The sequence below is a fragment of the Bombina bombina genome, chromosome 2, assembly GCF_027579735.1.
Source record: "Bombina bombina isolate aBomBom1 chromosome 2, aBomBom1.pri, whole genome shotgun sequence".
Lineage (NCBI taxonomy): Eukaryota > Metazoa > Chordata > Amphibia > Anura > Bombinatoridae > Bombina > Bombina bombina.
The window spans coordinates 437,116,912-437,140,685 of record NC_069500.1 but is presented as its reverse complement, the minus strand read 5'-3'; the positions used below and the strand labels follow the sequence as shown (position 1 = coordinate 437,140,685).

General features: G+C 40.4%; 1 protein-coding gene across 1 annotated transcript in view; it reads right to left on the bottom strand.

Moving 5' to 3' along the window:
- The window catches only part of CIT (citron rho-interacting serine/threonine kinase), an 839,833-nt gene that overhangs the window by 650,484 nt on the left and 165,575 nt on the right, over positions 1 to 23,774 (bottom strand). The window contains exon 11 of the mRNA XM_053702064.1: positions 17,574 to 17,757. Within this exon, the coding sequence (XP_053558039.1) occupies positions 17,574 to 17,757 (184 nt within the window). The remainder of the gene's footprint in view (positions 1 to 17,573; positions 17,758 to 23,774) is intronic.

Genomic DNA, 23,774 nt, shown 5'->3' with positions numbered 1-23,774 from the left:
ATAAAATATCAGACCTAAAAAAAAAAAAAACCAGGGCGGGCCGTGGACCGGACACACCGTTGGAGAAAGAAATTTATCAGGTAAACATAAATTCTGTTTTCTCCAACATTGGTGTGTCCGGTCCACGGCGTCATCCTTACTTGTGGGAACCAATACCAAAGCTTTAGGACACGGATGAAGGGAGGGAGCAAATCAGGTCACCTAAATGGAAGGCACCACGGCTTGCAAAACCTTTCTCCCAAAAATAGCCTCAGAAGAAGCAAAAGTATCAAACTTGTAAAATTTGGTAAAAGTGTGCAGTGAAGACCAAGTCGCTGCCCTACATATCTGATCAACAGAAGCCTCGTTCTTGAAGGCCCATGTGGAAGCCACAGCCCTAGTGGAATGAGCTGTGATTCTTTCGGGAGGCTGCCGTCCGGCAGTCTCGTAAGCCAATCTGATGATGCTTTTAATCCAAAAAGAGAGAGAGGTAGAAGTTGCTTTTTGACCTCTCCTTTTACCTGAATAAACAACAAACAAGGAAGATGTTTGTCTAAAATCCTTTGTAGCATCTAAATAGAATTTTAGAGCGCGAACAACATCCAAATTGTGCAACAAACGTTCCTTCTTTGAAACTGGTTTTGGACACAGAGAAGGTACGATAATCTCCTGGTTAATGGTTAGAAACAACTTTTGGAAGAAAACCAGGTTTAGTACGTAAAACCACCTTATCTGCATGGAACACCAGATAAGGAGGAGAACACTGCAGAGCAGATAATTCTGAGACTCTTCTAGCAGAAGAAATCGCAACTAAAAACAAAACTTTCCAAGATAATAACTTAATATCAACGGAATGTAAGGGTTCAAACGGAACCCCCTGAAGAACTGAAAGAACTAAACTGAGACTCCAAGGAGGAGTCAAAGGTTTGTAAACAGGCTTGATTCTAACCAGAGCCTGAACAAAGGCTTGAACATCTGGCACAGCTGCCAGCTTTTTGTGAAGTAATACCGACAAGGCAGAAATCTGTCCCTTCAGGGAACTTGCAGATAATCCTTTTTCCAATCCTTCTTGAAGGAAGGATAGAATCCTAGGAATCTTAACCTTGTCCCAAGGGAATCCTTTAGATTCACACCAACAGATATATTTTTTCCAAATTTTGTGGTAAATCTTTCTAGTCACAGGCTTTCTGGCCTGAACAAGAGTATCGATCACAGAATCTGAGAATCCTCGCTTCGATAAAATCAAGCGTTCAATCTCCAAGCAGTCAGCTGGAGTGAAACCAGATTCGGATGTTCGAACGGACCCTGAACAAGAAGGTCTCGTCTCAAAGGTAGCTTCCAAGGTGGAGCCGATGACATATTCACCAGATCTGCATACCAAGTCCTGCGTGGCCACGCAGGAGCTATCAAGATCACCGACGCCCTCTCCTGCTTGATCCTGGCTATCAGCCTGGGGATGAGAGGAAATGGCGGGAACACATAAGCTAGTTTGAAGGTCCAAGGTGCTACTAGTGCATCCACTAGAGCCGCCTTGGGATCCCTGGATCTGGCCCCGTAGCAAGGAACTTTGAAGTTCTGACGAGAGGCCATCAGATCCATGTCTGGAATGCCCCACAGGTGAGTGACTTGGGCAAAGATTTCCGGATGGAGTTCCCACTCCCCCGGATGCAATGTCTGACGACTCAGAAAATCCGCTTCCCAATTTTCCACTCCTGGGATGTGGATAGCAGACAGGTGGCAGGAGTGAGACTCCGCCCAAAGAATAATTTTGGTTACTTCTTCCATCGCTAGGGAACTCCTTGTTCCCCCCTGATGGTTGATGTACGCAACAGTCGTCATGTTGTCTGATTGAAACCGTATGAACCTGGTCCTCGCAAGCTGGGGCCAGGCCTGGAGCGCATTGAATATCGCTCTCAGTTCCAGAATATTTATCGGTAGAAGAGATTCTTCCCGAGACCAAAGACCCTGAGCTTTCAGGGATCCCCAGACCGCGCCCCAGCCTATCAGACTGGCGTCGGTCGTGACAATGACCCACTCTGGTCTGTGGAACATCATCCCTTGAGACAGATTGTCCAGGGACAGCCACCAACGGAGTGAGTCTCTGGTCCTCTGATTTACTTGTATCTTCGGAGACAAGTCTGTATAGTCCCCATTCCACTGACTGAGCATGCACAGTTGTAATGGTCTTAGATGAATGCGCGCAAAAGGAACTATGTCCATCGCCGCCACCATCAACCCGATCACTTCCATGCACTGAGCTATGGAAGGAAGAGGAACGGAATGAAGTATCCGACAAGAGTCCAGAAGCTTTGTTTTTCTGGCCTCTGTTAGAAAGATCCTCATTTCTAAGGAGTCTATAATTGTTCCCAAGAAGGGAACCCTTGTTGACGGGGATAGAGAACTCTTTTCCACGTTCACTTTCCAGCCGTGAGATCTGAGAAAGGCCAGGACAATGTCCGTGTGAGCCTTTGCTAGAGGAAGGGACGACGCTTGAATCAGAATGTCGTCCAGGTAAGGTACTACTGCAATGCCCCTTGGTCTTAGCACCGCTAGAAGGGACCCTAGTACCTTTGTGAAAATCCTTGGAGCCGTGGCTAATCCGAAAGGAAGCGCCACGAACTGGTAATGTTTGTCCAGGAATGCAAACCTTAGGAACCGATGATGTTCCTTGTGGATAGGAATATGTAGATACGCATCCTTTAAATCCACCGTGGTCATAAATTGACCTTCCTGGATGGAAGGAAGGATAGTTCGAATGGTTTCCATCTTGAACGATGGGACCTTGAGAAATTTGTTTAAGATCTTGAGATCTAGGATTGGTCTGAACGTTCCCTCTTTTTTGGGAACTATGAACAGATTGGAGTAGAACCCCATCCCTTGTTCTCTTAATGGAACAGGATGAATCACTCCCATTTTTAACAGGTCTTCTACACAATGTAAGAACGCCTGTCTTTTTATGTGGTCTGAAGACAACTGCGACTTGTGGAACCTCCCCCTTGGGGGAAGTCCCTTGAATTCCAGAAGATAACCCTGGGAGACTATTTCTAGCGCCCAAGGATCCAGAACATCTCTTGCCCAAGCCTGAGCGAAGAGAGAGAGTCTGCCCCCCACCAGATCCGGTCCCGGATCGGGGGCCAATATTTCATGCTGTCTTGGTAGCAGTGGCAGGTTTCTTGGCCTGCTTTCCCTTGTTCCAGCCTTGCATTGGTCTCCAAGCTGGCTTGGCCTGAGAAGTATTACCCTCTTGCTTAGAGGACGTAACACCTTGGGCTGGTCCGTTTTTACGAAAGGGACGAAAATTAGGTCTATTTTTTGCCTTGAAGGGCCGATCCTGAGGAAGGGCGTGGCCCTTACCCCCAGTGATATCAGAGATAATCTCTTTCAAGTCAGGACCAAACAGCGTTTTCCCCTTGAAAGGAATGTTTAGTAGCTTGTTCTTGGAAGACGCATCAGCCGACCAAGATTTCAACCAAAGCGCTCTGCGCGCCACAATAGCAAACCCAGAGTTCTTAGCCGCTAACTTAGCCAATTGCAAAGAGGCGTCTAGAGTGAAAGAATTAGCCAATTTGAGAGCATTGATTCTGTCCATAATCTCCTCATAAGGAGGAGAGTCACTATCGAGCACCTTAAGCAGTTCATCAAACCAGAAATATGCGGCTGTAGTGACAGGGACAATGCATGAAATGGGTTGTAGAAGGTAACCCTGCTGAACAAACATCTTTTTAAGCAAACCTTCTAATTTTTTATCCATAGGATCTTTGAAAGCACAACTATCCTCTATGGGAATAGTGGTGCGTTTGCTTAAAGTAGAAACCGCTCCCTCGACCTTGGGGACTGACTGCCATAAGTCCTTTCTGGGGTCGACCATAGGAAACAATTTTTTAAATATGGGGGGAGGGACGAAAGGAATACCGGGCCTTTCCCATTCTTTATTAACAATGTCCGCCACCCGCTTGGGTATAGGAAAAGCTTCTGGGAGCCCCGGCACCTCTAGGAACTTGTCCATTTTACATAGTTTCTCTGGGATGACTAAATTTTCACAATCATCCAGAGTGGATAATACCTCCTTAAGCAAAATGCGGAGATGTTCCAATTTAAATTTAAATGTAATCACATCAGATTCAGCCTGCTGAGAAATGTTCCCTAAATCAGTAATTTCTCCCTCAGACAAAACCTCCCTGGCCCCCTCAGATTGGGTTAGGGGCCCTTCAGAGATATTAATATCAGCGTCGTCATGCTCTTCAGTAACTAAAACAGAGCAGCCACGCTTACGCTGACAAGGGTTCATTTTGGCTAAAATGTTTTTGACAGAATTATCCATTACAGCCGTTAATTGTTGCATAGTAAGGAGTATTGGCGCGCTAGATGTACTAGGGGCCTCCTGAGTGGGCAAGACTCGTGTAGACGAAGGAGGGAATGATGCAGTACCATGCTTACTCCCCTCACTTGAGGAATCATCTTGGGCATCATTGTCATTATCACATAAATCACATTTATTTAAATGAATAGGAATTCTGGCTTCCCCACATTCAGAACACAGTCTATCTGGTAGTTCAGACATGTTAAACAGGCATAAACTTGATCAGAAAGTACAAAAAACATTTTAAAATAAAACCGTTACTGTCACTTTAAATTTTAAACTGAACACACTTTATTACTGCAATTGCGAAAAAACATGAAGGAATTGTTCAAAATTCACCAAATTTTCACCACAGCGTCTTAAAGCCTTGAAAATATTGCACACCAATTTTGGAAGCTTTAACCCTTAAAATAACGGAACCGGAGCCGTTTTAAGCTTTAAACCCCTTTACAGTCCCTGGTATCTGCTTTGCTGAGACCCAACCAAACCCAAAGGGGAATACGATACCAAATGACGCCTTCAGAAGTCTTTTATAAGTATCAGAGCTCCTCTCACATGCGACTGCATGCCATGCCTCTCAAAAACAAGTGCGCAACACCGGCGCGAAAATGAGACTCTGCCTATGCTTTGGGAAAGCCCCTAAAGAATAAGGTGTCTAAAACAGTGCCTGCCGATATTATTAAATCAAAATACCCAGAATAAATGATTCCTCAAGGCTAAATAAGTGTTAATATCAATCGATTTAGCCCAAAAAAAGTCTACAGTTTAAATAAGCCCTTGTGAAGCCCTTATTTACAATCGTAATAAACATGGCTTACCGGATCCCATAGGGAAAATGACAGCTTCCAGCATTACATCGTCTTGTTAGAATGTGTCATACCTCAAGCAGCAAGAGACTGCAAACTGTTCCCCCAACTGAAGTTAATTGCTCTCAACAGTCCTGTGTGGAACAGCCATGGATTTTAGTTACGGTTGCTAAAATCATTTTCCTCATACAAACAGAATTCTTCATCTCTTTTCTGTTTCTGAGTAAATAGTACGTACCAGCACTATTTTAAAATAACAAACTCTTGATTGAATAATGAAAAACTACAGTTAAACACTAAAAAACTCTAAGCCATCTCCGTGGAGATGTTGCCTGTACAACGGCAAAGAGAATGACTGGGGTAGGCGGAGCCTAGGAGGGATCATGTGACCAGCTTTGCTGGGCTCTTTGCCATTTCCTGTTGGGGAAGAGAATATCCCACAAGTAAGGATGACGCCGTGGACCGGACACACCTATGTTGGAGAAAACATTTAATAAACATCAAATAAACTTCTAAAATACCCCTCAGGCAACCCCACACCACAATTACTGAGGTGCCTTACCGCTACCAATTAAGATCGGATCACCCAGAAATGGAAATAATAAGAAACGTTATGAAGTAAATCCGGTCTTGTGACCTCAACTGCCAAGATCAAATTACTGCTGTGACACAGAGAGGCACTACTTCCTGGTACCCCGAGTACCAGAAATAACCGTTTTTTCCAACCTGACAGTTTAAAATGTTGCATCATTTTATTTTAAAGCAAAGGAAAAATTAATAAGCTGCTGAAATAGAAAATTCAGCCTTACTTTCAGTTTAAACTTGTATTGTTTTATCAAGTAAACATGTGTCAGAAAATAAAGCCTAATAAAAACATTTTATCCTTTCTTTTTAAAAGAGTTTAAATCTTAGTCTCACAGTGTCTGCTTGATGCCCCAGTGTAATCCACACAACAGGATTATCTATGTCCCAATAAAAAACAGAATTTATGTTTACCTGATAAATTTCTTTCTCCAACGGTGTGTCCGGTCCACGGCGTCATCCTTACTTGTGGGATATTCTCTTCCCCAACAGGAAATGGCAAAGAGCCCAGCAAAGCTGGTCACATGATCCCTCCTAGGCTCCGCCTACCCCAGTCATTCGACCGACGTTAAGGAGGAATATTTGCATAGGAGAAACCATATGGTACCGTGGTGACTGTAGTTAAAAAAAATAAAATATCAGACCTGATTAAAAAAACCAGGGCGGGCCGTGGACCGGACACACCGTTGGAGAAAGAAATTTATCAGGTAAACATAAATTCTGTTTTCTCCAACATTGGTGTGTCCGGTCCACGGCGTCATCCTTACTTGTGGGAACCAATACCAAAGCTTTAGGACACGGATGAAGGGAGGGAGCAAATCAGGTCACCTAAATGGAAGGCACCACGGCTTGCAAAACCTTTCTCCCAAAAATAGCCTCAGAAGAAGCAAAAGTATCAAACTTGTAAAATTTGGTAAAAGTGTGCAGTGAAGACCAAGTCGCTGCCCTACATATCTGATCAACAGAAGCCTCGTTCTTGAAGGCCCATGTGGAAGCCACAGCCCTAGTGGAATGAGCTGTGATTCTTTCGGGAGGCTGCCGTCCGGCAGTCTCGTAAGCCAATCTGATGATGCTTTTAATCCAAAAAGAGAGAGAGGTAGAAGTTGCTTTTTGACCTCTCCTTTTACCTGAATAAACAACAAACAAGGAAGATGTTTGTCTAAAATCCTTTGTAGCATCTAAATAGAATTTTAGAGCGCGAACAACATCCAAATTGTGCAACAAACGTTCCTTCTTTGAAACTGGTTTTGGACACAGAGAAGGTACGATAATCTCCTGGTTAATGTTTTTGTTAGAAACAACTTTTGGAAGAAAACCAGGTTTAGTACGTAAAACCACCTTATCTGCATGGAACACCAGATAAGGAGGAGAACACTGCAGAGCAGATAATTCTGAGACTCTTTTAGCAGAAGAAATCGCAACTAAAAACAAAACTTTCCAAGATAATAACTTAATATCAACGGAATGTAAGGGTTCAAACGGAACCCCCTGAAGAACTGAAAGAACTAAATTGAGACTCCAAGGAGGAGTCAAAGGTTTGTAAACAGGCTTGATTCTAACCAGAGCCTGAACAAAGGCTTGAACATCTGGCACAGCTGCCAGCTTTTTGTGAAGTAATACCGACAAGGCAGAAATCTGTCCCTTCAGGGAACTTGCAGATAATCCTTTTTCCAATCCTTCTTGAAGGAAGGATAGAATCCTAGGAATCTTAACCTTGTCCCAAGGGAATCCTTTAGATTCACACCAACAGATATATTTTTTCCAAATTTTATGGTAAATCTTTCTAGTCACAGGCTTTCTGGCCTGAACAAGAGTATCGATAACAGAATCTGAGAATCCTCGCTTCGATAAAATCAAGCGTTCAATCTCCAAGCAGTCAGCTGGAGTGAAACCAGATTCGGATGTTCGAACGGACCCTGAACAAGAAGGTCTCGTCTCAAAGGTAGCTTCCAAGGTGGAGCCGATGACATATTCACCAGATCTGCATACCAAGTCCTGCGTGGCCACGCAGGAGCTATCAAGATCACCGACGCCCTCTCCTGCTTGATCCTGGCTATCAGCCTGGGGATGAGAGGAAATGGCGGGAACACATAAGCTAGTTTGAAGGTCCAAGGTGCTACTAGTGCATCCACTAGAGCCGCCTTTGGATCCCTGGATCTGGCCCCGTAGCAAGGAACTTTGAAGTTCTGACGAGAGGCCATCAGATCCATGTCTGGAATGCCCCACAGGTGAGTGACTTGGGCAAAGATTTCCGGATGGAGTTCCCACTCCCCCGGATGCAATGTCTGCCGACTCAGAAAATCCGCTTCCCAATTTTCCACTCCTGGGATGTGGATAGCAGACAGGTGGCAGGAGTGAGACTCCGCCCAAAGAATAATTTTGGTTACTTCTTCCATCGCTAGGGAACTCCTTGTTCCCCCCTGATGGTTGATGTACGCAACAGTCGTCATGTTGTCTGATTGAAACCGTATGAACCTGGTCCTCGCAAGCTGGGGCCAGGCCTGGAGAGCATTGAATATCGCTCTCAGTTCCAGAATATTTATCGGTAGAAGAGATTCTTCCCGAGACCAAAGACCCTGAGCTTTCAGGGATCCCCAGACCGCGCCCCAGCCTATCAGACTGGCGTCGGTCGTGACAATGACCCACTCTGGTCTGTGGAACATCATCCCTTGAGACAGATTGTCCAGGGACAGCCACCAACGGAGTGAGTCTCTGGTTCTCTGATTTACTTGTATCTTCGGAGACAAGTCTGTATAGTCCCCATTCCACTGACTGAGCATGCACAGTTGTAATGGTCTTAGATGAATGCGCGCAAAAGGAACTATGTCCATCGCCGCCACCATCAACCCGATCACTTCCATGCACTGAGCTATGGAAGGAAGAGGAACGGAATGAAGTATCCGACAAGAGTCCAGAAGCTTTGTTTTTCTGGCCTCTGTTAGAAAGATCCTCATTTCTAAGGAGTCTATAATTGTTCCCAAGAAGGGAACCCTTGTTGACGGGGATAGAGAACTCTTTTCCACGTTCACTTTCCAGCCGTGAGATCTGAGAAAGGCCAGGACAATGTCCGTGTGAGCCTTTGCTTGAGGAAGGGACGACGCTTGAATCAGAATGTCGTCCAGGTAAGGTACTACTGCAATGCCCCTTGGTCTTAGCACCGCTAGAAGGGACCCTAGTACCTTGTGAAAATCCTTGGAGCAGTGGCTAATCCGAAAGGAAGCGCCACGAACTGGTAATGTTTGTCCAGGAATGCAAACCTTAGGAACCGATGATGTTCCTTGTGGATAGGAATATGTAGATACGCATCCTTTAAATCCACCGTGGTCATGAATTGACCTTCCTGGATGGAAGGAAGGATAGTTCGAATGGTTTCCATCTTGAACGATGGGACCTTGAGAAATTTGTTTAAGATCTTGAGATCTAGGATTGGTCTGAACGTTCCCTCTTTTTTGGGAACTATGAACAGATTGGAGTAGAACCCCATCCCTTGTTCTCTTAATGGAACAGGATGAATCACTCCCATTTTTAACAGGTCTTCTACACAATGTAAGAACGCCTGTCTTTTTATGTGGTCTGAAGACAACTGCGACCTGTGGAACCTCCCCCTTGGGGGAAGTCCCTTGAATTCCAGAAGATAACCCTGGGAGACTATTTCTAGCGCCCAAGGATCCAGAACATCTCTTGCCCAAGCCTGAGCGAAGAGAGAGAGTCTGCCCCCCACCAGATCCGGTCCCGGATCGGGGGCCAATATTTCATGCTGTCTTGGTAGCAGTGGCAGGTTTCTTGGCCTGCTTTCCCTTGTTCCAGCCTTGCATTGGTCTCCAAGCTGGCTTGGCCTGAGAAGTATTACCCTCTTGCTTAGAGGACGTAGCACCTTGGGCTGGTCCGTTTTTACGAAAGGGACGAAAATTAGGTCTATTTTTTGCCTTGAAGGGCCGATCCTGAGGAAGGGCGTGGCCCTTACCCCCAGTGATATCAGAGATAATCTCTTTCAAGTCAGGACCAAACAGCGTTTTCCCCTTGAAAGGAATGTTTAGTAGCTTGTTCTTGGAAGACGCATCAGCCGACCAAGATTTCAACCAAAGCGCTCTGCGCGCCACAATAGCAAACCCAGAGTCAATTTGAGAGCATTGATTCTGTCCATAATCTCCTCATAAGGAGGAGAGTCACTATCGAGCACCTTAAGCAGTTCATCAAACCAGAAATATGCGGCAGTAGTGACAGGGACAATGCATGAAATGGGTTGTAGAAGGTAACCCTGCTGAACAAACATCTTTTTAAGCAAACCTTCTAATTTTTTATCCATAGGATCTTTGAAAGCACAACTATCCTCTATGGGAATAGTGGTGCGTTTGTTTAAAGTAGAAACCGCTCCCTCGACCTTGGGGACTGACTGCCATAAGTCCTTTCTGGGGTCGACCATAGGAAACAATTTTTTAAATATGGGGGGAGGGACGAAAGGAATACCGGGCCTTTCCCATTCTTTATTAACAATGTCCGCCACCCGCTTGGGTATAGGAAAAGCTTCTGGGAGCCCCGGCACCTCTAGGAACTTGTCCATTTTACATAGTTTCTCTGGGATGACTAAATTTTCACAATCATCCAGAGTGGATAATACCTCCTTAAGCAAAATGCGGAGATGTTCCAATTTAAATTTAAATGTAATCACATCAGATTCAGCCTGCTGAGAAATGTTCCCTAAATCAGTAATTTCTCCCTCAGACAAAACCTCCCTGGCCCCCTCAGATTGGGTTAGGGGCCCTTCAGAGATATTAATATCAGCGTCGTCATGCTCTTCAGTAACTAAAACAGAGCAGCCACGCTTACGCTGACAAGGGTTAATTTTGGCTAAAATGTTTTTGACAGAATTATCCATTACAGCCGTTAATTGTTGCATAGTAAGGAGTATTGGCGCGCTAGATGTACTAGGGGCCTCCTGAGTGGGCAAGACTCGTGTAGACGAAGGAGGGAATGATGCAGTACCATGCTTACTCCCCTCACTTGAGGAATCATCTTGGGCATCATTGTCATTATCACATAAATCACATTTATTTAAATGAATAGGAATTCTGGCTTCCCCACATTCAGAACACAGTCTATCTGGTAGTTCAGACATGTTAAACAGGCATAAACTTGATCAGAAAGTACAAAAAACGTTTTAAAATAAAACCGTTACTGTCACTTTAAATTTTAAACTGAACACACTTTATTACTGCAATTGCGAAAAAACATGAAGGAATTGTTCAAAATTCACCAAATTTTCACCACAGCGTCTTAAAGCCTTGAAAATATTGCACACCAATTTTGGAAGCTTTAACCCTTGAAATAACGGAACCGGAGCCGTTTTAAGCTTTAAACCCCTTTACAGTCCCTGGTATCTGCTTTGCTGAGACCCAACCAAACCCAAAGGGGAATACGATACCAAATGACGCCTTCAGAAGTCTTTTATAAGTATCAGAGCTCCTCTCACATGCGACTGCATGCCATGCCTCTCAAAAACAAGTGCGCAACACCGGCGCGAAAATGAGACTCTGCCTATGCTTTGGGAAAGCCCCTAAAGAATAAGGTGTCTAAAACAGTGCCTGCCGATATTATTATATCAAAATACCCAGATAAAATGATTCCTCAAGGCTAAATATGTGTTAATAATCAATCGATTTAGCCCAGAAAAAGTCTACAGTTTAAATAAGCCCTTGTGAAGCCCTTATTTACAATCGTAATAAACATGGCTTACCGGATCCCATAGGGAAAATGACAGCTTCCAGCATTACATCGTCTTGTTAGAATGTGTCATACCTCAAGCAGCAAGGGACTGCAAACTGTTCCCCCAACTGAAGTTAATTGCTCTCAACAGTCCTGTGTGGAACAGCCATGGATTTTAGTTACGGTTGCTAAAATCATTTTCCTCATACAAACAGAATTCTTCATCTCTTTTCTGTTTCTGAGTAAATAGTACGTACCAGCACTATTTGAAAATAACAAACTCTTGATTGAATAATGAAAAACTACAGTTAAACACTAAAAAACTCTAAGCCATCTCCGTGGAGATGTTGCCTGTACAACGGCAAAGAGAATGACTGGGGTAGGCGGAGCCTAGGAGGGATCATGTGACCAGCTTTGCTGGGCTCTTTGCCATTTCCTGTTGGGGAAGAGAATATCCCACAAGTAAGGATGACGCCGTGGACCGGACACACCTATGTTGGAGAAAAGCAGCGTCTTTTAATTTGTTAAGTGCATGGTCTCCCCAGCTGGAAGAAAAATCACTTACCTGCTCCCCTGTCCGGCATGTAGACAGTTACAAGATATGAGAGGACACAGTTCCTCACAGAGACCTTTGAAAATGAAAGAACAGAGTAGCCAACTCTGGCTTTCTAAACTAGGGCAGCAATTGTTAGAAAAACGCAGTAAGTACCTCTTTACAAGTTCCTAACTGCTTTAAAGCCACCACTACCCGACTGCAAGAAATGACGTGGAATACAGCTATATCCCAAAACTTGCTTGTAGATTAAATCAAAATTTTTCTTCAGACACCTAAACTTCATCTCCTCCATGCACCGAAGGCAAAGAGAATGACTGGGAGTTGTGTGTAAGGGAGTGATACTTAGCAGTTTAACTGTGGTGCTCTTTGCCTCCTCCTGCTGGCAACAGTAATAACTCAAGCCATGGACTCACCATATCTTAGGACAGAAATGTGTCTATTATTCATGTTTTTTGTGATTCAATTTTGAGTGTAATGTCACTTTAATAGTATAGACTAAATTCAGATTAACAATTGATTTAAAAAGGTAATTTGCTTACCCTTATATCATAATAATGCTACGTAGAACAATACGGAGATTGTGTGTGTAGAGATAGAGATATATAGCAAGCCATCTTGAACATTTACTTTGGAAATTTTTATATTTTAGCTATTGTTTAATCTCAGTACAAAGCAATTATTATTCCTTTTCCCCATACATCAAAATACTTCTTCCTATGTATGTATGTAATGTTTAAACAGAAATTAATATAGCTTTGGGGAAGAGTTGTTATTGAAGAATATTTCCTTATATTTAAGAAAATACAAGCATCAACTATATGAGCTATTTCTCAAGTTAGCACAGTAGGTAAATGCTTAATAATATATGAATAAAAAAGGAAGGCACCACTGGAAAAATGCTTGTATAACCAGAGTACCTACTAACAGTCTCTGCTGAAGGTGAAAGTAAACTAAAAATTAAACTTTCATTATTCAGATAGAACATGCAATTTTAAACAGCTTTCCAATTTACTGCTATTATGAAATTCACTTAGTTCTAACAATGGATACCAAGATAATTAAAGAGAATTTAAATTAAACTTGCATGATTCAGACAGAGCATGTTATTTAAAGACCCACTTAATTTCACTTTTATTTTCAAATGTACCTTGTGCTCTTGATATGTATGATTGGAAAAGAATATGTACATATCCTACATATTGATAGCTGCTGATTGCTGCCTGCACACATTTCTCTCTTGTAACTGGCTGACTAGATGTAGAAATTGTATGTTCTATCTGAATCCTGAATAAATAAAAAAATGGGGTTTCATGACCCTTTAAGCAAATTTAAATAATGAACGTTAATTGTACATTTGTTTAAAACAACATGTTCAATCTGAGCCCCTTTATTATCCCTTTAACTTAAAATATTAAAGGGATAGTAAACCCAAAAACTTTTAAAATCTTTTTTAAAAATTTCATTATATATATTAAATATTTCAAATAAGTACCTGTTAAACATTTTCAATCGTTTTCTAGTTATTCCATATTAAAAATATTTATTTCCCCAAACCCATTTTACTCTCATTATGTGGGCCCTATAATGAAGTTCTACCTAGGTAGAATCATCATGGAGACCCGCATATCATTCTTTTAAAATAAACGCATGCGCATCTTGGCCGCTCAGTCCTAGCTAATGCGGCACATCACTATACTGACACGGGAAGCAGGGTGGACTTCATTATAGTGACGTCGACGTTGGTGGGAGTGGCGCACCAGAGCACTGAAGATTCACGGAGCAGAAGCATGGGGAATCGTCTATGTCAGTTTGCTTGAGGTAAGTATAAGTACCCCTAGGCTAATGAGCAATTTGATTTGATCTTAGTAAAAGGAAAGTAACCCCTAGACTAACTAGCATTTTTTTAACCCCTAGAAAAATGAGCATGTTGTTCTTATGATAAAGTAGACAGCCCACAGCAATTATTTTTTAACACCTAGACTAACGAGCAAGTTTTATTGTTCTTACAACAGATTAATTACAGGAGATGCAAAGATTAAAAGCAATAGCAACTTCGGATGTGACGAAAGTGAATTATTAACATCCAAAGTTGCTGTTGCTTTTAATCTTTGCATCTCATGCGATTAATCTGTTGTGAGAACAAAACAACTTGCTTGTTAGTCTAGGGGTTAAAAATAATTGCTGGTTAGTCCTATGTGCTGTCTGCCTTATAAGAAAAAAACACGTTTGTTTTTTTCTAGGTGTTAAAAAAAAATACTTGTTAGTCTAAGGGTTGACTGCCTTTTACTAAAATCAAATTAACTTGCTTGCTAGACTAGGAGTTCTTATTATACTTGCCTTGAGCAAAGTAAAATATAAGCCCCTGTAGTATTAAGAGTATTAATATTTAAATGAAATGGGTGGAAACACTTGCCTATTGGATGGGATGATTCGTTCATCTTGCATAAACTCTGCCTATTTTATGGGCGGTCGTTACTGCTTGTTGTAAATGAATTTTAAAGTTAAAGTTATTAAAAGCTTCTTTTCAGGAAGTTGATTTTATTGCATAAATATCTATAATTATAATGATGTATTTTGTTTTTGTAATGTTTGGCAAAGATTTATAACCCTTTAACTGAAGCTATAATTGAAAAATACTACAGAATGTTACAAAGTGAGTAAAGAGTGTTTAAGCCAATTTCAGTATCAGCGTTGTCTGGCTGAAATGAAATAGTCAAATATATCAAATTAAAAAAATAAATCATTTAAATAAAGGTTTCATTTGATATTCTACAGTGTCTGTGACCAATACAGCCAAGTACTATAAAAGTATTATTTTGTGAGAGTCTTCCCAATGTGATTTCTGAAGTTATGGTTCAATAAACTGCATGCTAGGGACCCAGCTTAAAGGAACATTGTAAACTAGATTTTTCTTTGCATAAATATTTTGTAGATGATCCTCTTATATAGCCCATCAGGTAGTGTTTTTACAAAGAACATTGTGCTGATTTTCAGGCTCCTAACCAAGCCCCACAGTGCCAGATGTATACTCGTGTTTACAGACTCCGGCAGGCTATAGTTTATGTTATCTGTCTTTTCATATGCAGTGAATTGGGGGAGGGGGAGGGTTTGCACTTTTTTGTTTATCCAGCCCCTTTCACTGGGTGTCCCAGACTACCTTATCAACAGAGCTAAACTGGGAGCTTCTAAGTAAGTTTTTAAATGGTTTTATATTGGATTTTTAAAATTAGTATCTGTGCATATTCTTCTTTATAGTAGTGTCTATTACATGCAGTTATATGAAAATTGGTGTATACTGTCCCTATAAAAGAAGATAAAACTCAACATTTTTCTTTCATGATTCAGATACAACATACAATTTTAAGCACTTTTCCAATTTACTTCTGTAACCTAATTTGATTAGATGTTTGTTTGTTTTTTGATAGCCTTTGTTGAAAATTATACCTAGGTAGGCTCAGGAGCTGGGAGCTAGCTGCCGATTGGTGGCTTCACATATATATCTCTCATTGTTGGCTTACACATGTTTATATAGCTACTACTCATGCACTGCTGCATAAAGGATACAAGAGAATGCTCTATCTGAATCATGAAATAAAAAGTGGGTTTCATGTCCCTTTAATTATACATATAAGTGTGCATATTACAAGTTGAAAGTAAAATATTTGCACATGAGCGAAACCCAGCACGCTAACTTCAGGACTTCAGACATTGCAACCTTGCTAACTTCTTCTCTCCACAGACATCACTGGAGAGCGATGTTAAAAAAAAAAAAAAAAAATTCATAACACCGCTCGTGCGCTAACCCGACCCACCGTTAGACCTACATAATTAAACTCAAAGGTAGTTTTACATTCCAGTGTTCTTAACATAGAAGATGTTATATATATATATATATATATATATACACACAGTATATATATATATATACACACACACACACAATATAGCCTTTTCAATTCAAATACCTTGTCATATACCATATACCTTTTAACCTTTTTTAAAAAAAAATAATATTTATATAAATAATTTTTATCAGCGAGTGTATATATGAGCGTAACACTTTATTTTAATATATTTATGTTGTGTTTGGGGCACTTTTTTTAATTATTTTTTTTACTACTTTACGCTAGGTCTCCACTTGTGTAAACCCAATACATGCTAAGATTAAATACGCTCGAGCAAACACATTTGCTTTTAACTTGTAATATGCATGCAAGTTAGCGCAGGCGCGATATTGCTTATTACGACTCGCACTAACAATAGCGCACCACTTGTAATCTAGCACATAAGACATTGCATTTTTTATGAAGTGATTTAGGAGACCAAAGCTTTATGAAGAAACCCTGTGAGCACATATTGCTAAGCCTACATGGAAGCATTTTATTGCTTGCAAAATGGGATAACCAATCTTGGTTAGTAAGTTTTACCTTTTAGACAAAGTTTTTATGAAAGTACATAGCTTTCAAAACCCAAAAGGACTTCCTGCTAATGCTTTCAGAAAATAACATAACATTTCCCACATTAGCAGCTTTATGTAGTCTTATGTCTGAGAAGAACATCCGAATACATTTATTAAAAGTCACGTCCGCCCACTGGATCCAGGGAGATATTTATTTTAATCCGTATCCCAAAACAGAAGAACGATTTAAAATGATGCTCACGAACACATTGAAACATTGATTGCATAATACCAGCCAGGCAACAGTGCTGCTACTATTAATACAAAGTAGATATGTCACATTTCTGCTGCTGCAGGAACGCTGCAGATGAATTTGCTTGCATGGAATATCAAACACATCAGGAAACCTTCACGTACCTTCATCCTTCTGACAACACTTTAACCCTAAAAAAATTGTAATCTGCAACGGTGTTCAAATACGTGTTGTACACTAATATTGCATTTTCATAGCATGTTTACCAGGGTAAGGCTCAAACACAGGAACCACCCTTTTTACATAAAGTTTGTCTTAAGAATTTCTAACAAAATCATAACTAAAAAAAAAAGGGTGACATGACATTTTATACCAGTCCCAAACATCTTAACGAAGGAAAATTAAATAGCAGTCTTAAAGGGAGAGGCAGACCCCAGTTCACTAATAAAAGGTAAACCTGAGCACGCCCCCTTTATTGATCAAATGTGACAGATCTCTCTTATGCTATTTAAAACCAATATATACTGATAACAAATGATAAAGGGCAAATGCCACCAATTATGTACACATCCATAAATAAAACAGAGCATATTATTTTTTATGCATTTTAAACTAACATAAAAATAAACAAGGTTCATATCTTTAGTTGAGGATAATTATGGTTCATTTGATGTACTCCAGCCTCTCCTGGGAGGCAATCTTTGCATTTGCTTCTGCTATCAACTGTTTAGGAAAACGAGCTACAAAGCTATCTCTTGTTCTGCTGATTTCCTTCATTTTGTTACATGAGATATCAGGGACACTGCTCATCATGTATGTATTTATGTCAGCAGGAGTAACCCGATGCAGACACCTTACAAACATAACTGCAGGCCACAGACACCTGAATCCTTAAACCAAAACCATAAAAAACAACTCAGATTTATTTTACTTACTCAGATTTAGAGAATGTGCTCAGAGCCTTAATGAATGAAAACCCCACAAATGGCAAATCTTCGCCCGAGAATCCTGCAGAGCTCAACTGGCATGAAGAAGGTAAAACCCGCAAATTCTTCTCCGGTTCATCAAAATTTGAGGTGTCATCATCGGACTTTAAGGTAGGGACAAATGGAGGAGGAGCTGGTCAGAATGAGAGAAATGAAGATTACAAGGCAGCAAAGGAACCTTTTTTCATTAGCTGCACTAGCACTGCAGCTCCTGCTCTCTCAGGAACTAGCAGACTGAGTCACTGCTATGAAATCGTATTACAGCAACAAGATATTAACCCCTTTATCTCCAGCATTTTTTATGTTTATGCACAAGCAACCTAATCATATCTGTACCTACAATTCACTGTCTATGAATATAACCACAACGTCATTTATAAACACAAACCGTTAAATTGCTCTTATTATAAAATTACCAAGAGAAGGATTCCAGCTTGCTTACAAGGAACTTCTATGATAACCATTTGAAATCAGCTTCCGTATAGATTAGACATCACATGGAACAGTAAAAAATGTATATTAGAGCATTTAATAAATGAAATGTGTGGAAAGCTTGATGCATCTCTATGAAGTGTCATTTTAAGTAGAACATGCTGCCTTGTCACAACCTCCTCTGGAAGCAGCTGCTTGAGCAGGCATTGTTACACTGAGGATGCTCGGTGTGCTAATACCGTTACCATGGATCCAGGATAGATTTTCTCAATCTATGGCCCAATATACTGCTCTGCATAGATTGCCCACTAACTCATTTACACTAATTCATTTAAACCATCTAGTCCATCATCCTAATTTAAACACGTGCAGTTCTGGAATGACTTATCTCCTAAACAGTAATATAGATTAACTGTGTAAAATACTTGGATGATACCAGCTTTAAAGGCCGAAATATTGTAATGATCAGTGAATTATTGTACATATGCTCAGTGACACTTGTCATCAGCCTACTAGGAAATTGGCTAGGGATTAAAAAAAGAGAGGGTCATTTAGGCCATGGAATGCAGCATCTCATTTCTGCATAGTGAGCAAGAATAATAACTCAAAGGAGCACCACAGTCGGCCTCTAGCAGGTCAATTTAAATTTCAATGAAGAAACAGGTTTTAAAGCCAGGGTTGTTATGGCTGCACTGAGCATCAGGATTTGATATGGGAGGGGAAAAAAAACAGAAAGTATAATGAAGTTAGTCATTAAATATGCAATCGTGGAAATGTCTACCCCAATAAATAGGCATCTACACAAACTTTTATAGAAACATTTATCATATTTGCACACAAAATTGTAAAATTAAAGTGAAAGCGCCCTAATATTTGGCAGCATATGTAGGTATAAAAAGTAGGCAAAGTGAGACTGAAAGTACAAAACACCAAAATAAATACAATATGACAAACAGTGAATTGTATTATGTTCAGCAGTTCATATTGTAAGGGGCCTTTGTTATTTAGCCTTTCCTATTGGATGCAGACACAATGACTCTGTAAACACTTAAATGGATGTTGTAAGCTAAAACATTCTATTGTGCATATGAGAGAGTAGCATTTACACTCGTTAAAAAAATGGTTTTCTTTTTGCCTGAATAAAAAGTTAATCAAAAAAGTTGTTTATAAATTTAAACTGAATCTAATGCTGGAGCATTAGTCATGTACTTCCTACTAATCCTCGCTGGATGATAAAGACAATTGTCTGCTTTACTGGTGGAGACAAATGTGCCACTGCAAATCTGGCAAGAAAACTTTGGTTTATTGATCACAGTAACATGAATGAAATGTAAAAAAAAAATTAAAAAAAATAATTTTGAAATGCCTTTGTTAATAAAAAAAAAATATTTATATAATGCCCCTTTAAAGAACAGTACACACTTATGGCTAGATTAAGAGTGGAGCGCAAACGTTTGAGCCCAAGCAATAACATAAATTATGCTTACCTGATAATTTCATTTTCTTCTGAAGGGAAGAGTCCACAGCTGCATTTATTACTTTTGGGAAATACAGAACCTGGCCACCAGGAGGCGGCAAATATTCCCCACTTTCCTCATCCCTCAGTCATTCTGCTGAGGGAACAAGGAACAGTAGGAGAAATATCAGGATGAAAAAAGGAAAAAAGCTGCCTCACAAATAAAAATACGGGCGGGAGCTGTGGGATCTTCCGTTCAGAAGAAAATTAAATTATCAGGTAAGCATAATTGATGTTTTTCTTCTTAAAAGGGAAGAGTCCACAGCTGCATTAAAGGGACACTGTACCCAAAAAATTTCTTTCGTGATTCAGATTGAGCATGAAATATTAAGCAACTTTCTAATTTACTCTTATTATCAAATTTTCTTCTTTCTCTTAGTATCTTTATTTGAAATGCAAGAATGTAAGTTTAGATGCCGGCCCATTTTTGGTGAACAACCTGGGTTGTCCTTGCTGATTGGTGGATAAATTCATCCACCAATAAAAAAGTGCTGTCCAGAGTACTGAAACCAAATAAAAGCTTAGATGCCTTCTTTTTAAAATAATGATAGCAAGAGAACGAAGAAAAATTAATAGGAGTAAATTAGAAAGTTGCTTAAAATTGCATGCTCTTTCTGAATTACAAAATAATTTTTTTTGGGTACAGTGTCCCTTTAATTACTTTTGGGAAAAGAATACCTAAGCTAGAGGACACTGAATGCAAACAACGGGTGGGTACAAAAGGCGGTCCCTTCGAGAGTCACCACAGCCTGATTACTCTACACCCTAAAAAATAGACGACACAGGAGAAAACCCGAAGCCCAGTTAACTGCACATAAGTTACACCGCCGGCAAAGCCGAACTAAACCACTCAGTCCTAGAGTCTTTCAAGCCTGCACAACCTCTGAGGAGTCAGCCCCGCGGATCAAGACTCCCATGAAGGTACTTGGCCAAGACAAGGACCGCTATCTGCCCCCAAAAAGGGGAACAGATTCTCATGAAAAATCCAAAGGATCATTCCACTCTGCAGAACATAGAAAAACTCATGGTTGTTGTACAATAGCAATACCCAGGGAGACGAACTCCCTAGAAACACAAGGACTGAAGAAAGAGAGATCCATACACAGGGAAACATGTCACAAAAAAAAACTCGAGGAACACCCTTAGATCCCTGACCCTGTACCATACCCATAGGTACTCCAGGAAAACCATGAGCTCCCATTGCCTCATATTAGGTCTAGACCTGCAAGCTAGACAGCAAAGACAGCAGAATAGAATAACTATCCCAGCAGCTAGTAAAAAGTTCTACAAAAAAACTCCCAATGACCAGCTTCCAGGTAGCAAGCTGGCTCACCGTTGCTAAACCCAAACACTGAAAGGCGTTTCAAAGCTTGCTAACAACCAGTCAAAGTGCAATTAGCTGTAGCTGGTTACACCCTCAAAGTGCATTAGCTGTAGCTGGATTCAACTGCAAACCTTCCAAGGGCTCACAGCCCTCCGAATATCGGGGTCCAAGAAGCGTCCCCTCCCAGCACTGAACACCAGAGGAAAAGAGGAGGACATCCAAGACCTCTAACAAAGGAGAGAACCGACTCTAAAGAAAACGGTCAACCCTGCATAAAGTGACCGACCCCTAATCTTCCCTCTAGGATAATGGTCTCAGCCCAAAGGCTAATCAAAACCAAAGACAAGAGCCCCAGACTTCCGGAAGAGAACAAAGCCCCCGGTTATACCGCTAACCGATACTACAAACGGTATGCTACCATGAGTCAGGATAGACATTGTGACAACGATTCGATATATATAGGAGTGCCAACCTCTACATGGGAAAGTGGGAGAACATCTTTTGGGAGGCATGCCCAGCAGGCGCGGACCTGGTCCTATACAAAAGGTACATAGACGATATCTTCCTCATTTGGAAGGGAAGTTTGGAAGATCTTCAGTATACGCTAGAAGTGATGAATAAAAACCAACTAAATCTGAAGTTTACAAGCACCATCAGCAAAACGAATGTAGTGTTTTTGGATCTTGACATAAGAGTGACAAATGGAAGAGTGGAAACTTCAACCCACTTCAAGGAAGTGGATTCGAATAACTTCATCCACCATACAAGCTGCCATCATAGGAAATGGATCTCTAACATCCCGAAGGGTCAATTAATGAGAATCAGGAAAAACTGTTCGGGTGAAGACATGTGGATCAAACAGTCGGCAATGCTCAAAAATAAATTCCTAGAGAGGGGGTACGACGAACCCTCCATAAATAAGACAATTGAAGAAGTAAGTCTCATTAGAAGAGAAGATCTATTAACCTATAGAAAGAAACACAACACAACAACTCCCGGAAACCTAAGGATACCATTTATCACTCAATATAGTGAAAGAAAGAAAGTAATTGAGGATATTATTAAACGCCATTGGTATCTTTTGAAGGAAGATGATGTAATAGGAGAACACCTAACAGAACAACCAGGCTTCATCTTCAGGAAAGCAGATAACCTTAAATCCATCTTAGCCCTGAGTATCCCGAGGAACAAAATGACTAAGAACCAAATGGGGGTTCTAGGAAAGAAGTTGAAAGGTTTTTTCCCATGCCACTTCTGTAAGGCGTGCAAACATGGAATAAAAACTGACACATTCAAATCTAAGACCACAAACGAGCTTCATAACATCAAGCAAACCATCAGATGCTCAGACCACCATGTGGTATATTTAATTGAATGTGGGTGTGGCCTACAATATGTGGGTCAGACCACGAGAAAGTTGAGGGACAGGATCCGGGAGCATCTCCTACAAATAAAGTGGAAGAAAATAGATCTGCCCCTCTATAAACATTTCAAAGAGGTACATGGAAGTAGTAGTGAAAGCCTAAAATACTTGGGCATCTGTAAACTAAACAAAGACTGGAGAGGGGGTAACATGGAAGCAAGAATGCTGAAAACCGAGTCCAAATGTATTTTCCATTTGGACTGTATTTATCCCAAAGGACATAACGCCAACTTTGAGATAGTCCACCTATTTTAAAATAACTAAGTCTGGAAACAACTCTAAATACAACTATTGACAATAAGGAGACAAAGAACAATCCTCCAAAACATATATGTATTGGAACAATAAATGGCCAAGATAAGGAGATAAAAAATAATCCCTTTGAATCCAATACTACTAGACTAAATATGTATTGAAACAACAAAATGTTTTGAAAAAATCAAAGTCCATAAGAAGGATAATGGATATACTGAGACCCCTTGAAATTAGGGAAATTATTCCAACTAAAATTGTTCTTAAGTTTCTAATCAAATATTGGTTCTTTAATAAAACTGTTTAACCTCTGATTTTTTGAACACTTAGAATAATTAGAATATCAATCTCGATAAAAAGACTGCCTTTATAGTAATAAAATAACTTGGGAGAATAGAATAACTCCCCCAACGTAGAAGAATACATTTCCACAAACAACAGTAAAAAAGTAGTTAAAATGTGAAAATATAACATTGAAGCCAACCAATACATACTAATCAACATAGAAAATCTAATTTTATACACATGTTACCAATATGCTGCATGTAATTCTTAACGTAATTTTTATAAATTTTAATGTTTCTAATATTTGTAAATCCTGGAATATGGAAGCCTAAAATCATTAAATTCACCCTTATCTTATGTAAAAAATCCCATAACCAAACCAACTCTAGATAAAATCAGAGATTATTAGATCATAAACGGATAAAAAAGAATGAGACATAAAATTATGTTTATAATCCAAGAGCTAAATAAGTCTCGAATTGTGAATAAGACAACACTCTCTAAAAATAGATATGGGAGCATAAGAGAATCATTCCCCAGTAACCCATTCTGCAAGTTTTGTAGTTGCCCTATTACAATTCCAAATGCCCTTTTTCAAAATGGCTACGGAAATACCGGATATGACCTACCGGAAGTATGTACAACCCGCACTTCCGGTTTAGCGATATTGGCCGAAAAATGTTGGCGGGCAATCCGGTCCCATCCTGAGGCATTTTGGCGCCAACACTCTAGGAAAATATCCCTAAGAACACTATATAAGGTTAGTAAACCCTTAGCCTCACTATGTCTTGAGAAAGGCCCATCAGAGGGCCGAAACGCGTAGACGGACAATCGGCATACGATTTGTGAGGCTTGCCATATTTCCAGGATATTGCTGAGTGGGGTGAGTTTATTTACCAATACTCCGCACCCCATAGG